Source organism: Ursus americanus, chromosome 16 (assembly GCF_024610735.1).
Source record: "Ursus americanus isolate L20-20 chromosome 16, mUrsAme1.1.p, whole genome shotgun sequence".
Taxonomy (NCBI): Eukaryota; Metazoa; Chordata; class Mammalia; order Carnivora; family Ursidae; genus Ursus; species Ursus americanus.
In genome coordinates this window covers 48,896,174-48,911,507 of record NC_142142.1, presented here as the reverse complement: position 1 = coordinate 48,911,507, position 15,334 = coordinate 48,896,174, and the positions used below count along the sequence as shown (strand labels likewise).

Below are 15,334 nucleotides of genomic sequence, written 5' to 3'. Positions count from 1 at the left end.
GTACCACCCTGCCAGAGGAGTGGACTGCTGGAGAGAGGGTCCAGCTGCCCACCCTTCCCCCAAATGCGGGATTTTGAAGGAAGGCAGGGGCTGCGTCCCAGGCCCTCTCTACCAGCCCCGCTTCTGACCACAGCCAGAGCTCCAGATGGGCAATGGAGCCTAGCTGGGCCGTAGCCAGGGAGTGAGGCGGGTGCCCGGGAGAGCCCCTGGTGACATGCTGCAGAACAAACGCCACACGGCACCTGCTGTTCGCGAGTCCACGACCACCAGGGTCAGGCTCACGCAGGTGCCTGGAGCCCACCGGGCCACGGCAGCCCCCAGGGCTGCTGCAGACTCCGCCATCGTTTCCAGGTGGCGGCGGGGGCTCCCCGAGCAGCTCCTGGCTGGTGACAAGGGCGGTGAGGTCAGCACTGGGCAGGCAGGCGAGTGGCTCTTCCTCAGGGGAGTACAAAGGTGGCACCGCCCAGCTCGCAGATGCAGCAGGGGCCGGGACCACTCAGAGGAAAGGCACGGAGCTTGGAGCAGCCACTGCTTCGCTGCCCATTTATCACACGCCTGGCAATGCGCTCAGCACTTTTCATACATTACTGTCAATCTAATCTTTACAACTGCCTTTGAAGCTGTATTCACAGAAACCCATTGTACAGATGGGGAAAACTGAGGCCAATGAAGTAAACTTAACCAAATCCACTCAGCTAGCAATTCGTCGACCTGGGATTCAAATCCAGTCCACCTGGCTGCACTTTGATGGGCTGCCAAGGTGGGGAGCTCTCCAGGCTGTAGGGAGAGGAACCAAGCTGTCTGCCATTCTCTCTTGACTAGGGCCTGGGACCACTGTTGCTGTCCCGCCCTAGAGACCGTGAAAAGCACAGATCCCATGAGCTCCTGAGAATACATACCACTGTCCCCCTCCCCCACCCAAGGATAAACTTTGGGATTATCCATTGCCCTAAAGAGCCTACAGCCTGCCGTCAGGAAGACTTTCTTTGTGTCCTTATTGGGTCTCTCCTGTTGCACTAAGTTCACCTCTCCTTGTGGAATGGATCAGGGTTCAGATGTTAGGCTTGATAAGTTTTCTTTCCGTCTATCTCTTCTCTCTCCCCATCTCCCAAATCAGCACATAGAATCCAGAGCTTCAAGGGTTAACTGGACTAAAGGGTGTTATCTCCAACTCAGGGCATTCCCTCAGCAAGGTGATCCCTGCTCAGATCTTAAGTTACCTCCTGCCCCAGCCAGCACATCTGCTGTTGGCTCCCGCAGACCTGGTCTCTATGGAGAGGGGTGGGCATCATGGGGGAGAAGCAACTGCCAGCCTGCCTAGGGCACAGGATCCTGGGCTCCCAGGATGAGTCCTCTTCCCCTTCCACTAAGGGGTCTCCTGAGTTCTGCGGCACAAGCCAGGGTGTCTCTAGGCACAGGTATGTTGCCGACCCGGGTACGCATGGTTCTGCAGGGCTATTTATGGAGGACCAAAACCCACACTCATGCCCCTTTTTAAATGCTCAGAGCATGCCACCTTTCCCCCAGATGATCCCCTTGCTGTCCCTGCCCCCCAAGTATTCATACAGGGAACAAAGGTGCCAAATCAGTAGCTGAAAACCCATCTCCCAGGGCTCCTCCCAGGCTTGCAGGGATCTCAAGAAGCTGTGGGACAAGCCAGGCCTCAGTGAGCAGTGGGTTCCAGACGCTGCCTGCCAGGGAGACAAGACAGCAAAGTCTCTCCAGGTGAGCATCTCCTGTGAGCATACGGAGGTCCAGTCTAAAGCCAAGGACAGCCCAGGAATAACAGCCAGTGTAGAGGCTGCCCCCCCAAAGGACCCGAGAGCCCATCTTGGAAGGAGCTGGCTGACGGCAAATCCTAGGTCTCTTCCCAAAATCAACTCTCGGACACCTTGTCATCAACACAGGTATTATCAAGGTTCGGAGCTACTCACAAAATCCTAGTTGGAAAAACATAAGAAATCAGTTGCATGTCAATATCCACCTGATACCTATTTATGGCCCCAGTTCCCTGGTGACCCACACATACCAGTGAACAAACCTCTTTGCCCTCGTGCCCCGGGGTCTGCAGGAGCACAAGGCATTGTAGATAACCAACACAAGCACACAAAGCCTGGCACGTGTGTGTGCGTGTACCCACTAGACACTGACGGCGAGACAATATGCAGACTGTCAGAACTGTTACAGCCTAGGTCCCACGGCTAGCTAGCATCCATCCTAGGCTGGCACCCTGGCCAACATGCAAAGTTAAAAAAAACAGACAACACAACAACAGTACAAGAGGTGACTATACAGGCCCCCTCTCTGTCGGCCTCTCCCCCAGGTAGGAGCCATTCAAGTTACCAGGTTAACCACGAAAGATACAATCAGGAAAATTGAAGGTATATTCACACCTCCCTCGGGTGTTTTCTGTTTGTGCTGAACAATGAACATTAGTCAGCTGCTGAACAATGGCAGTATCGTAGACACAGCGGCTGGGGCAGACCCTCTGCCCGTACCCCCACCCCCTTGCACTGGCCCACTGGCTCAGCGGCTCAGCACTAGGGTTCTGCTGGCTGGTGTCATCATCCTGGCAGCATTCAACTGGGTCCTGGGTCAGGAAGTGGCCAACGAGGTGGATTCATTGTGCAAAGCTGGGTGGCCGAGAAGGGAACTGATACCACGGTTTCGGCCCGCGTCAGACCACAAGGGGCCCCCTGGCCCCCTGAGCCACAGATATTCAGGCTCAGAGATGCCTTCTGGGCTGCTCCGCCGGGGCTGCTGGGCTCAGGCTGTGCCATCTCTTCTCCTCCCCTCCAGCTCTGGCTATTAGGCCCTGAATCTGATTCTGAGACACTCTCCATAGCGCGGCCTCCCAAACGTGCACGGAGATTGCTGTTCACACACTGTAATCCCCAGGCCAGCAGAATTGGTTTTGCCATGATGTCCTGCCCAGCAAGCCTGAGCACATCACGGTCTGTGAGCAATGGGGAGAGAGGGAAAGAGCCCAGCAGCTCTGACACCCCGAGTTTCGAAGGAAACCGCCTTCTGGAAGCTCTGTACAGACTGCAGAGAAGGGGTGTGCTGCGGCCCGACAGGTCTTCCGAGGGTGTGTGTGACACCTGGGGTGTGTGTTCTCTTTCCAGACAAAAGGTTTGGGGAAGCCAATTAGGGAGGGTGTGGTGGAGGGGGCCCGCCAGCTCTGCGCAGTTGCTTCGAAGGCAGCTTCTCTGCCTCCTTCCCTGGGCTCCTCTTGGCCCTCTTTCGGGGGCAGTCCCCAGGCCCCACTGGCCCTCTCTTTGGAGGTGGCCTGTAGGAACCACAGACTGTTATCTCAGAAGCTCTTGGGGCTTCACCGCCCAGCCTGGCGAAGTCTCTGTTGTAAAAACATACTTCTGTGTTTATGCGTCAATAGCCAGATTGGGAGTGTGGGTTTTGTTTTTTTTTTTCAGTCAGGGGGCCATCACACACTGGGGGCTGCCCCTACCTGCTTTCCCCCAAAAGGGTCCTCTCCTCAACAGTCGGGTCTGTGCTCCCTGACACAGCCCAGGAGAACCCAGAAAAGAGCATCAGACTGGCAAGTCCCCAGAGAGGAGCAGCAGCGAGCACTCAGGAGGGAGCTGGCAGGGGGGTGGAAAGCCGGGTGTGGGCAGGCAACTTCTGAGCCTACCAGCCTCCATCCAAGCATCAGATGGGCACCACCACACCCGCCTGCCTCCCTTCGCAGGGGCACTGGCTCGGGGTACAGGAGCTTGGCCGGTCGGGGAATTCTGGCTGCCCCGGATGCCAGCCAGCCATGACGATGACAGTCAATAGAGGAGCGCTTACGAAGTGCCTGTCTGAGCTGGGGTTCTCAGTCTGCATCCCACCCCCAATCTGGATTTTTGTTGGGCGGAGTGTCTACACTTGAGCCAGGTGAGAGTGCCATCTCCCTGGCCCCACTCCCTGAGTGGAGCAGGGCGGGCTTCCAGCGCGCCCCCCCAAAGGGATTAACCACAGTGTATTACAAAGCTGGGGGAAGAGAACAACAAAAGGAGGGAAGGATGGGGGTGAGTTCATTCTTTTCCCCCAAACCTTCCCACTCTTTGTCCGACCAGAATTAGGTTAACCCCTGGTGTGCCAGACCAACTAGAGCTCCCCCAAAGCTCTCCTTTCCCTAGAATCCTGGCGTGGACACTATGCAGTTAAGGGTTCCCAGAAGCCCAAACTCCCAGTGGTCAGAGGAGTCCTAGGTAGGGCCTGAGCTCCGGCTGGCTTCCCAGGAGGTCCGGTGTGAGAGGAAGACCTCTCACTCCCCATGACCACACTGCCATGGAAGGGACTACTCAGGCCTCTGGAAATGAGCAGTATCCCCTCCCCCACACACCTAGCAGGGCAGCACCCCACAGGCTGTAGGGGTGGAGGCACTGTTGTGCTGGCTTCTACAAAGTGCTTTCGATGCCATCGGCCACTCAGCGAGATCTGTGGAGCCCTGGCAGCAAGCTGGTGGCAGAAGGAGTATAGAATTGAATGAGGCCAGGTTCCTGCTTTCCAGGGGTGCATCCCAGCCCTGCAACTGGGCAGCCAGGCTGGCCCCTGGGTAACACACTAGCTCCCCAGTATGCGGCATCGCGGGTATCTCCAACGGGCTGCTGCCTGTGGCGCTCGAGATCCGATATTCTTGCCCCACACGGAGCTGGTCTCTCTGCACTCCTACCCCTTATTCTGCCACTCTAAGGCCAGACCACGTGCTCCAGCCAAGCCCCCTCCGTCCCCCCACCAAAACCCCATCTAGCTCGCGCGGAGGTCGTCTCAGGTTTCTTCCCAGAGGGCTGGAGGAACCCCCACCCCCACCCCGACCCCTGCTGGTGTCACCAGCCACCGTGGGAGCCGGGCAGCTTCCCCAGGGACACAAAGGGTTAAATCCAGGCGAGGGGACTCGGTCGGATTTGCCTCCTAAACGCATTTTCCAGTTCATTCCCCAGCACAATACGCCGCCGGCCGGTCCCAGCCTCCGCCCCCACCCCACCCGTCAGATGGGCCACCGCCGGCCACCCCAGGGTCGGGCGTCGAGTTAACCCCTCGGCCGCCGGCACCTCGAGGAAGGACACGAGGGGCATCCTCGGGAAAGTGGGTCATGCATCCACCTGGCTGGCACCAGGCCCGCGGCGCTTGCTCCGGCGGGAGCCCCCAAACTGGGAGCGGAGTTCCGAGGCGAAGGGCAGCCCGCGCAAGGCCAGGAGGCTGCAAGCCCGCACGGCCCGGGCCTCACCCACCGGGAGAGGAACCGCAGGTGAGCGAGAAGCTGCCTCTGACGCAGGAGCCGGCTCTCGGCGCCCGCGTGGGGCTGCGTGGGGCGGGAGGGGGCCCGAGCGCGCGGAGCCGTCTGGCAAAGGGGCCCGGGGACAGAGACGAAGCCCCCCTGCCATCCTCCAGACCCACAGCCCACCGGCTCCCGAGACTGACGCCCTCCCCCCGGGGCTGTTGTCTCACACCCCGAGTCAGCGATTACGGTGATTATTTTGCATTTATGTAACATACAGTGTTTCCAAACTGCTTCCCGAGCTGAGAGCTGGTTATTAAATAAATAGAACGCTATTACATATTATTATTTTTGTGAAAAACAGAGCGGAGAAAGTGCTTTTTTGCTACACAGAGACGTGCATCCGACCGCTTCCCTGCAGGGCGGGCTGTTGGGCTTCTCATCCTCGCTTTCTCCTCCGTGCCACCCGCACCCCCTTACCTAAGCCGTGACCCAACTTTTCTGGCTCCTTTCGCTGCCTATAACCCAGACGTGCCCGCCATCCAGCTCCCAGACCCGGGAAGGCTTTGGATAGGGGGGGGAAAAAGGCAGAGGCGGAACGCACTTACCTGGGAGGAAGAATGCGGTCAAGCCGAGAGCGAGTCCCCACCAGCGTCCAGCGGCGCCCGCAAGCCCCATCCGAGCCATCGGGGTCCGGGGGTCCGGCAAGAGGGGCCGCGAGGAGAGCGCTCCCCGCGCTCCAGAAACCAGCCCGGAAGACGAAGGCCGATCGTTGCCGGCCGGCGGGCGCTCCGAGGATCCAGGTCAGCCGCAGCCGTCGGCCGGGGCGGGGTGGGCTGGGTGCGATCGGCGCGGCCGCAATCCGGGCCCCGGGCCGCCGGCGGCTCAGAGGCTCGGTGGATGCCCGCCGCAAGTTGCACGAGTCATGCCCCCTTCTCCTCCTCCGCTCTCCTCCCCGCGCCGGTCCCCGCCCTCTTCTTCCACGCAGAGCCGGGCTGGGGAGAGGGACCCACCCCCGGCGCGCCCGGCTGCCCGGCTGCGCGGCGCGGGCTCCCGGCCCCCGGCGCGCTCACACCCTCCCGCTCGGCTCCAACTTGCAGGCGTCCATGGCCGGCCGTCCTCCGAGGGCGGCGGGGCGAGCCCGGGCGGCGGGCGGGCGGCGCGGTGGGCTCGGGGCCCAGGCGGCGGGCGGGCGCGCGGCTCGGCGGCTCTGGCGGTGCGGCTCCGCGCGCGGAGGGCGAGCCGGTTGCGCCGCGCTTCCCCCCCCCACCCCGCGCCGCCGCCGCTGCTCGCGCTGCCGGGTCCCGGCGATCCGCAACAATGTGGAGCTGCCCGGGCGCCGACTCGCGCCGCGCTCGCCGCTCTCGCTCTTTCTCTCACTCGCCGAGCTCCAGCCTCTCAGCCGCTCTCCCCGTGATGTCAGACCGAGGGGGAGGGGTTAGCGTTAACCCCTTCCAGGCTCCCGACGCGCGGCCCGCGACTGCCAGGCCCCCGCCCGGCCGCGCGCACCTTCCGGTCCCCGGCGGAGGCGGGTCCCCGGCGAGGGCCGTGGTGTCGGCCGAGGCCCACTGGCTCCAGAGGTGCCCCTTCGGTCGCCTTCCCGCCCGGGGAGGGCCGGAGGGCTAGCCGCCCTCCTCCTCGCTGACAAAGGGAGGCAGTGACCCCTAGCGGCCGGCGTTAGGGGAAAAGCTGCTCGGTGGGGGTGGAGTTAAGATGGGGCGGGGGGGTGGCGGTGGTGGGCCGTGGAGGAGGGAGCGTGCAGTATGGAGACTACTGGATCTGGCAAAGTCCAGCTGAAAGGGCTTCTACAGGACTTCTACTGCAACCTTGGCCCCATTTTACAGATGCGGAAACAGGCGCAGAAGAGGGAAAGGCCACCCGCTCCGGGGCACAAGGGCAGAAAGTGGCCGACTTGGACGGGAACCCCACAGCCAGAGCTCCCTTCTCCTCTGCAGCACCTGAACGCTGAATGGAGAGGCAGCTATGCCGGGACCCGACGGGAAGCTGCCAGAGAAGTCGGTGGTGCGCAACCGTGGGTGAGACGGTGCCACTGAGGTTTCTGGTCTTTTCTAATCTCCGCTCCCTTTGCAGGGTTTCCTTTCCCGAAACTGCAGCCCCCCCCCTCCTGAAACCAGCGGGAAACCGAGCTCTGCTCCCTTTGCCAGAACCTTGGTTTTGGGCGATTTGCAGGAATCCCGCGAAAGTGACCCATCCTGTCAGTGTCCGCGGCAGGGACACTCCGCCTCATCCCGTTCACCACCCACCACATCCGGGTGTGGTTGGCGTCCTGCCAAGGCGGCTGGGCCCTTCGGGGCCCTTGGCAGCCCGAAGCCTGCCCTCTGCTCCTGCCCTCTGGATCTCCTACCCTCATCTTCCACCCTGGGAGGAGGCAGACAGACAGACAGTTTCCCCTGGGGAGGAACAAGTTCTCCCCAGATGCCTGACCGGATAATGCGCCCTTTGCCCATTGCCGCCCTTCGTCCAGCTGGCAGGAGCAGAGGGGAAGTGTCAGTCTCTGATAATATATAAATTCCAATTTCTGGGTATAGGAGGAGCAGGAGGAGGATGGGCAAGGAGGGCCCCGCTTTCTCACTGTTGGGGGTCTGGCCCCGGAGCATCTCTCGTTTTCCTGCTTAAGTGGTCTAATCTGGCGCTCTCAGGGATGTGTGTAGTCACGTGCACCTCTTTCACATTTAACGAGTAGAATCGAGCTTTCTTTGTACCAAGCACCATGCCAGGCTTGGGGATGTTGAGATACCATCATTGCTCTAAAGGCACACAGTGAAGTTGGGGGGGCAGAGAGGGAAGACAGATATAGAAACAGATGTTATAAACAAGTATTTCTTGCCCGTAGTGTGTCCAGAGGTGGGCACCCCAGATTTGGTGGGTTTCGGAGAATGTGCCCCGCTCAGCCTGGGGTGGGATGGGGATCAGGGAAGGCTTCTGGGGAGAAAGGACACAGGGGCTGGGTGAGTCCTCCAACAGACAGACATGTGCTGGAGTGGGGGAGCATTTAGGAGACTGGATTTCAGGTGGGGGGAAGTCCGTAGGAGGACAGGCACAAAGACCAGCAACAGCTGGGCGAGTAGGACACACGGGTTACAGCCTGAGCCTTGCACTGGGGGAAGGGAGAGGCCTGTGGATCCGGGATGCCTGGGAGACAGCAGGAGGGTTTTATGCTAGGGAATGTCTTATCAAATTTGATTTGTGGTGACCCAGTCCAGCGGCCAGGTACCTCCCCTCTGGCCCCTCAGTACTTTAAGGGCCACGGCTGAATTGGCTCATTGCTGCGGTCTGAGACTCCGCCTGGCACATTGTAGGAGCCGAGTGGTTGGGTTTGAGGGGGTAAATCCAGATGCAGCAGGGCCCACTACTCCCCTGCTCCTTCTCCCACCTCTCCATCCTCAGGGAAGGCTTCTCTAATCTGCCCTCAAATGAGCTTCCAGAGAGGACATGTCTGCGGGTTGGCATGGCTGCCTGGGGATGGCTTGGATGGGGAAGAGGAAGGCAAGTAAAGGAGGTAGTATGGTCAATCACTCATCACCTTTAAACAAGCCCTAAATCATGCAAAGCACCAGCATAGGTGCCAGCTGTGTGTGTCTGTCTGTCTGTGTCTGTGTGTCCGTGTGTCCGTGTGGTGGGTTATAGCAGACAGAAAAGAGAACCAGAGAGGACACAAAGGAAAATAAGATAGAGCTTGTTTACTCAGAGAGTAAACAGATGTCTTTTTAAGTATATACTATGCTGGGTACTGAGGGTACAAAAGTGAACAACCAAGATCTTACTCAAATAACTGTATTATAGCTTGAAGGTTGATCACTGCCAAAGACAGCCCCAAAACACAGCCACTTAGAGGAAAGAGCGAGCGCTTCTCATTGTGGAGAGCAGAGAAGGCTTCTGGAAGAGGTGTCATTTGCCTGAGGCCCTGAAGGGTGGATCAGATTTGGACCAAGGGAGACTGAGGAGAGAATTTTGGTGGAGGGAACAGCTTGTACAGAACACGAAGTTGGGGGAGGTTGGGGGGCCTGAGTAGGAACAGTGGGCAGTGCAGGGTTTTTTTTGTTTTTGTTTTTTTTCCATTCTGGGGATGTGTAAGAGAAAGGGACAGGAAAGTGCAGCCAGAATGCAAAAGGTCTGAAAGATTTCCTTCAGTGGCGGAGGAAGCACACGACCAAGTGTCAGGAGACTAGGCTCTGGTCCCTCCTCTTAAGCTGGAAGCCGGGGAGTCATTCTTGCTTCCTCCTCAGCCACCGTCTTCCAATCCAAAAGCAAACACCGTTCATTCCGCTTCCAATATTAAGTCTACTGGCTGCTCCATTTCTACCATTAACACGCTATCCACATGCTCATAATTTCTGCCTGATCCTGGCAATACCCCCTGGCTGCAGAGCCAGTGCACACTGAGGGGAGGGAGTAACACGTCATGGTCAAGCACTTGGGACTCTGGAACTACACTGCCTGGATTTGAATCCGTGAACCCCCATTCTGCCACCCAGTAGCTGTGTGTCTTTGGACAAGTGACTTAACCTCTCTGTGTGCAGCTTCCTCATCTGTAAAATGAAGGGAAATAGTGGCCCCTACTTCATGGGGTTGTGAGGATTCAATGAGTTGAACAACATGAAGTGCTTGGGAGAGTGTCTGGTGTATATGCAGAACTGTTTAAGTGTTAGTCATCATTATAACTGTAATGTCTCTCCCCAAATCCAGTTTTGCTCTTCTCCGCCTTGGTGCCAGGGGGACATATGAATCTTTAAAACCTTTATTTTGTAGTCATGTTGGATTTACCGAAGAACCACAAGGATGGAACAGAGTTTCCGTGTGTCCTTCACCCAGCTTCCTGTGACGTCAATGTCTTCTATAACGACGGTATATTTGTCGAAACCAGGAAATTAGCATTGGTGTAATACTATTTACTGAACTACAGAATTTATCGGATTTCTCATTTTTTCTACTGATGTCTGCTCTACGTGCGGGGATCCAATCCACAACATCACATTGCATTTGGCGGTGGATCGTGTTCTATTGCAAACAAGCAGGTCCTAACACCTGAGAACCCTTCCTTGGCCTGCCAGCCTGTAAGGCCTGTGTCCAGGCCTCCTCGAAGTCTATAGGGCCTGGTCTCACCCAGTACCAGGGCTTTGAGTAGGAGTCACGGGGCTTTCCTGAGGTTCCATGAGGCCATCAAACTTGCGTCCTTGGCCATTACCCATGCTGTTCCATCTGCACCGATGCTCTTCCTCTTCCTTTTGGCCAGCCACTTATTTTTGAGGGCTCAGTTTACCTATATCGCTTCCCCAGAGTGGCCCCCTCTGCCCTTTAGACCAGGCGAGCCCCCTCCCGTATGCTCTCAGAGCTCCCTTGCTTTAACCCTTCCGTAATTGCTTGTAATACTCGATTCTTTCCTTCCCAGGCTCTCAGCCCCTCCAGGGCAGACCGTGTGGGTCTTGTCTGCTCTAACCTTAGCACCTCGAATGTGCCTAGCACTTGGTGGGCACTCAATGAAATGTGTGGATTGACTAACTCACACCCTGTGCCACTTTCTACCAATCGCTTCTCCTCTCTGGGCTTCAATCATCTCATCTTAGACTCAGGAGTGTAATCTGTTCAGCAGCTTTCCGACTGTGTTTCAAAAGCCCTGGAATTTCCTGGGTTCTCCGCTCCCTGCCTCGTTAGGAGCCATGTTTAAGAGCGCCTTGTTTTCATACTCTTTCAACATGGGGCTTTTGAGGAGGGCTCTTCTCAATGGATTCTGCTGCTTAAAAAGTCAGACTCCCCCCCCCCCGACAAATCATTGCATTATATGTTCTGTACTGTGTACATAGTTGGCCCTTGATCAACACAGAGGTTAGGGGCACCAAATTCCCGCATGGCTGAAAATCTGCCTATGACTTTTGACTCCCCCAAAGTTAACAACTGATAGCCTCCTGTTGACCGGAAGCCTTACGGATAACGTAAGCAGTTGGTTAACACATGTTGTATGTTTTATGTATCCTATGCTGGAATCTTACGATCAAGTAGAGAAAAGAGAATGTTATTAAGAAAATCATAAGGAAGAAGAGATACATTTACAGCCCTGGGCTGTATTTATTGAAAAAAAAATCCATGTGTAAGTAGACCTGTGTAGTTCAAACCCGTGATTTTCAAGGGTCAACTATAGTTGCATTATTTCAGACTCTGTGATTTATTTTTTCTGCAGGCCGCAGTGAGCCATGGAAGGTCTCTGAACAGAGACGCACTTATTGGGGGCTGCTGGAACTGTGCTTTCAGGAGATGAATCTGGCAATATCGCCAGTAGGATGGACAGAGGAGGGGACTGGTCAGTGAAGGAGAAGGAGAGCGCGGAGATAGGGTTGTCATGGGAGCCAAGCGAGGAGAGAATTTCTTGCAGGAGGACGTTGCCAATAGTGTTTGATGCTGCAGAAAGCAGGTGGGAATCAGAAGGGGGCCGTTGGGGATGCCTGGGTGGCTCAGTTGGTTAAGCGTCTGCCTTTGGCTCAGGTCATGATCCCGGGGTCCTGGGATCGAGCCCCGCATCGGGCTCCCTGCTCAGCGGGAAGTCTGCTTCTCCCTCTCCCTCCACCTGCTCGTTCTTTCTCTCTCAAATAAATAAATAAAATTAAAAAAAAAAGGGGGTCTTTGGCAATAGTGGCAGAAACACCAGTGACCTGTGAGAGTGGTGTTGGCGGTAGAGTCAGGGCGGAACCCGGATCGGAGTAGCAGGAGAAGCAAATGGAAAGTGGACCGGTGGAGGCAGCTGGTGTCCACCCTGCTCTGGAGAAGTTTGGTGATAGACAGAATGAGTAGCATGGCTCAGAAGCATGGAGAGGCTGAGCATGACGGAGACCAAGGGGCTTCTTTCCCCCCTTTTTGTTGGGAAATCCGAAGCTACTGAGCATCTTGCAGGCAGCGGGAAAGCGGCTAGTGACCAGTGCGGTCTGGAGAGACAAGTGTGAGCGTGAAAGAGGGTGCCCTTCACGGAGCGGGCCCGGGGGTGGCGGGGGAGGCATGGTGTTGTTGCTGGGGTGGAGGTCAGCCTTGGAAAAGAAAGGCCTTACCTTTCTCTGAGCCTGGAGGCAAAGAAAGGCCCTACCTTTCTCTGAGGACAGCGGTGAAGATGGCACTTTTAGGGTGGAGGTCAGGGAAGTTAATGATCAGGTGCAATGAGGTAGGAGCTGACTGTTACCTGCACAGAGGTGAGTAAAGTGGCTTCAGACTTCATAAAGGAGAAGGCCAAAGGAAGCGGAAGGGAGGTGCGATTAGCAATCTTCCAAAATCTGAAGGGAAAAGGAGGAAGCCTAGTCCGTGTGCCTTCCTCGAGGAGAATCAGCACCAGTGGGCATATGTGTGGGGGAAGTAGATTTCGGTTTAGTCTGGGAGACTTGAGGGAAGCGACAATGGAATCAACTCCCTGTCTCTTTTCAGACTGAGGCCCTGGGACCATGTATGGGCGTTGCTGGCCAGGGGATTCCTGCCCAGGCGTGGAGAGTGGCCCGCAAGAATTCCACATTCCCTCCTGGCTCCGAAGCTTGATGACTGCAGGAAGGACAGCCCACTCAAAGGACAGGCACGTGGACTCACCTTTGTCACCTTCCCCACGGCTGGGGGCCGAGACCAGAGATCAGCCCCGAGGAAGGTGCCCTCCCCAGGAAACTGTCCCAGAGCCCTCCCTCGGCTTCCACGGGCTCTTTCAGAGAGGCAGCTGCTGGGTTTGGACAAGACCCAAAGTCAATACAATAATGACTTCCCCTCCCGGCCATATTCCAGGCCCCTCTGTGTCATTTAGTAATTGGCTAATAAAGCTCACTTTGATGTGAGGGGAGCCCTATTAAGAAGTCCCCAAGATCCCCCAATACCCAGAAATCTGCTGATAGAAGATTAATTGAACATATATTAGGGAATGGGGGGGTCACCCTTTCCTGTGACCCTGGTCCCCAGTCGAGGGTGAATGGAGGCGGAAGGCAAGGGGAGAGGAGAGAAGGAGGAGGAACCCCCCAGAGGAAGTATGGCCAAGCCCTAGCCAGCCCCAGAGAGGACCCACTGGCATGGGTGCCCCTTTCCCCAACATGACAGGCCAACTTCACCCCAGGCAGTGGGAAACCACAGCACCTAATTACTGTTATCATCACCTTGGTAGCTGTGGTGATTATGATGGTGCCTGTGTATCCCACAGTGCTTAGCAACATTTAATTATTGTTATCCTTACAGAGATCACTGCAGAGCCTCCCCATTGGCCTGGCTGCCATTGCTCTTGGGGACGATGGATCAGCTGAGCACAGCTGCGCCCCAGGCACAATGGTCCACCATGCCAGAGTGGTACCGAGGTGGCTAACAGGCAGCCACCTTCTCCCTCGCGGACCATGGCGTTCCAGGGATCTCCACGGCTCTGGGAGCGGGAGCTCTGAGCGATGATAGAACGCCCCAGTTCCACCTTGAAACAACCAATTCTCCAGAAAGAAAGGACCCAGAAGGCAAACGAGTCTACACCCTGCCTCTCTGGTCAGAAGGCGCTCAATGCATTCCTGCGAATCGCCACGTCCAAAATCCTCAGGAATTCTGGATGTGAGCAGGGACAGCATTCCTGATCTGGGAATATTAAAAGCCCAGCAGTGCTCCTGGGAAGCAGGTTCTGCTGAGGATCCGCATGGACCAGGGAGCTTAGACCAAGACACGGCAAGGGGCTGGGGAGGCTTCTGCCTGCAGCGTAGCCTAGCCGGTGGGGAAGGCGAAAGGGCGGAGAGAGGGGAAGAAGAGCTCAGCGTCCCACCCACACTCCCTTCCCTTCGCTGGTGCCTTCACATCGGGGGTGGGCGGGTGTTGTGGTCAGGATAATTATCAGGATGCACTACTTGTCTAGAGGAACCAGATTTTTTTTTTTTTTTTTTTGAGAGCCGTGTGGAAGTCAAGAAATGGAATTGATCACAGGGGAGGAATGGAGATCCAGGGTCAGCCCAAGCCTTGCTGAGAAAGCGCGTGGTGGTCACTTGCCCTGGGAGCCTGGGGATGTGGCTGCATGTTCTTCTCTGGGGTGCTGTGGAGCTGTGGGTCTCGACCTCTTTGAGCCTCAGGCCTTTTCAGGATCCGACGAAAGCTGTCCCCCTCCGGCCTGCAAACAGCACACACGCACGATAGCATTCACACGGCCACCCCCGGGAGCCCAGCTGGGGCCCTGAGTTAGGAAGTCCTGCTGAGGAAGGAGTCCTTGGGGAAGGAGGCACCCCTGAGCCCAGACTCCCTGTGGTCTGGGCTCATGAGGGATGTTAGTGACGTGGCGGATCCAGAATGAGGAAAATCTAAACCGCATTTCTATACTGTGAACTAAAGAGAAGCATGAGACATACACTGCACTGCAGCTCCGTAAGACAGACGTACCTGTACAAAAGCGGGAAGGCAGCGTGGAGAAATGAAAACAATTTGCAGGTCAAGGTTTTTTTTTTTTTTTCTATTTTAAAATTTACTTTAACATCATTATAAAGTTACTTTAATACTCAATTTACTTTTTTTCTGTATTATATAAAGTGCTTTTCCTCCAGAAATGAGCCTCTGAATTATATTTGATTTAGGTTAATATTAATGTCCTGAATTCCTTGAGTACATGCTTCCAGGAGGATGTCAAGTGACCTGGATGCGACATCCAAAGGGTAGACGGTGCCCACGCAGGTCATTGAACTTGGAGGAGCCTTAGGGGGCAGCTGAGCCGGGGGTGGGGTGTACGATTTAGAGTCAGGAGTCCCAGGTTTGTGTCCTGGATCTGCCATTTAGTAAGTGCGGACAAGAAGGGTGACCAGCTGTCTCAGTCTGCCCGGGACTGAGGGGTTTCCAGGACATGGGACTTTCGGTGCTAATGGGAACTGGGAAAGTTCTGGGCAAATTGGGGGATGGTCATCGTAGTCACGAGCCACTCTACCTCTCTGTGCCTCAGCTTTCCCATTTGTCAAATGATGTTGATGACTTCCATTTGTAAACGTGCGGGATGAGGTTTCTTTCTGAGGGATGGAGGAGGGTGGGGGAAAGGGGACAGTTCTCCTCAGCCTGGAGATCTGAGAGACCAAGAGCCCATACGGGTGCATGCTGTGATTTCACATGGAGGTCTCGAGGCAACCACTCTCCCACAAA

General features: G+C 56.4%; 2 protein-coding genes across 2 annotated transcripts in view; one reads left to right on the top strand and one right to left on the bottom strand.

The window, feature by feature from the left end:
* The window catches only part of NECTIN1 (nectin cell adhesion molecule 1), a 63,696-nt gene extending 56,834 nt beyond the window's left edge, over positions 1-6,862 (bottom strand). The window contains exon 1 of the mRNA XM_045797982.2: positions 5,830-6,862. Coding sequence (XP_045653938.1) covers positions 5,830-5,908 — 79 coding nt within the window. The 5' untranslated portion in view covers positions 5,909-6,862. The remainder of the gene's footprint in view (positions 1-5,829) is intronic.
* On the top strand, positions 6,147-14,830 carry LOC148108805 (uncharacterized). Its single transcript, XM_087868363.1, has 6 exons — positions 6,147-6,380; positions 6,973-6,982; positions 9,175-9,196; positions 10,491-10,546; positions 11,418-11,512; positions 13,427-14,830. The coding sequence occupies exons 1-6, from the start codon at positions 6,147-6,149 to the stop codon at positions 13,628-13,630; spliced, it is 621 nt and encodes a 206-aa protein (XP_087724489.1). The 3' UTR covers positions 13,631-14,830.
* Positions 14,831-15,334: the final 504 nt, after the last annotated feature.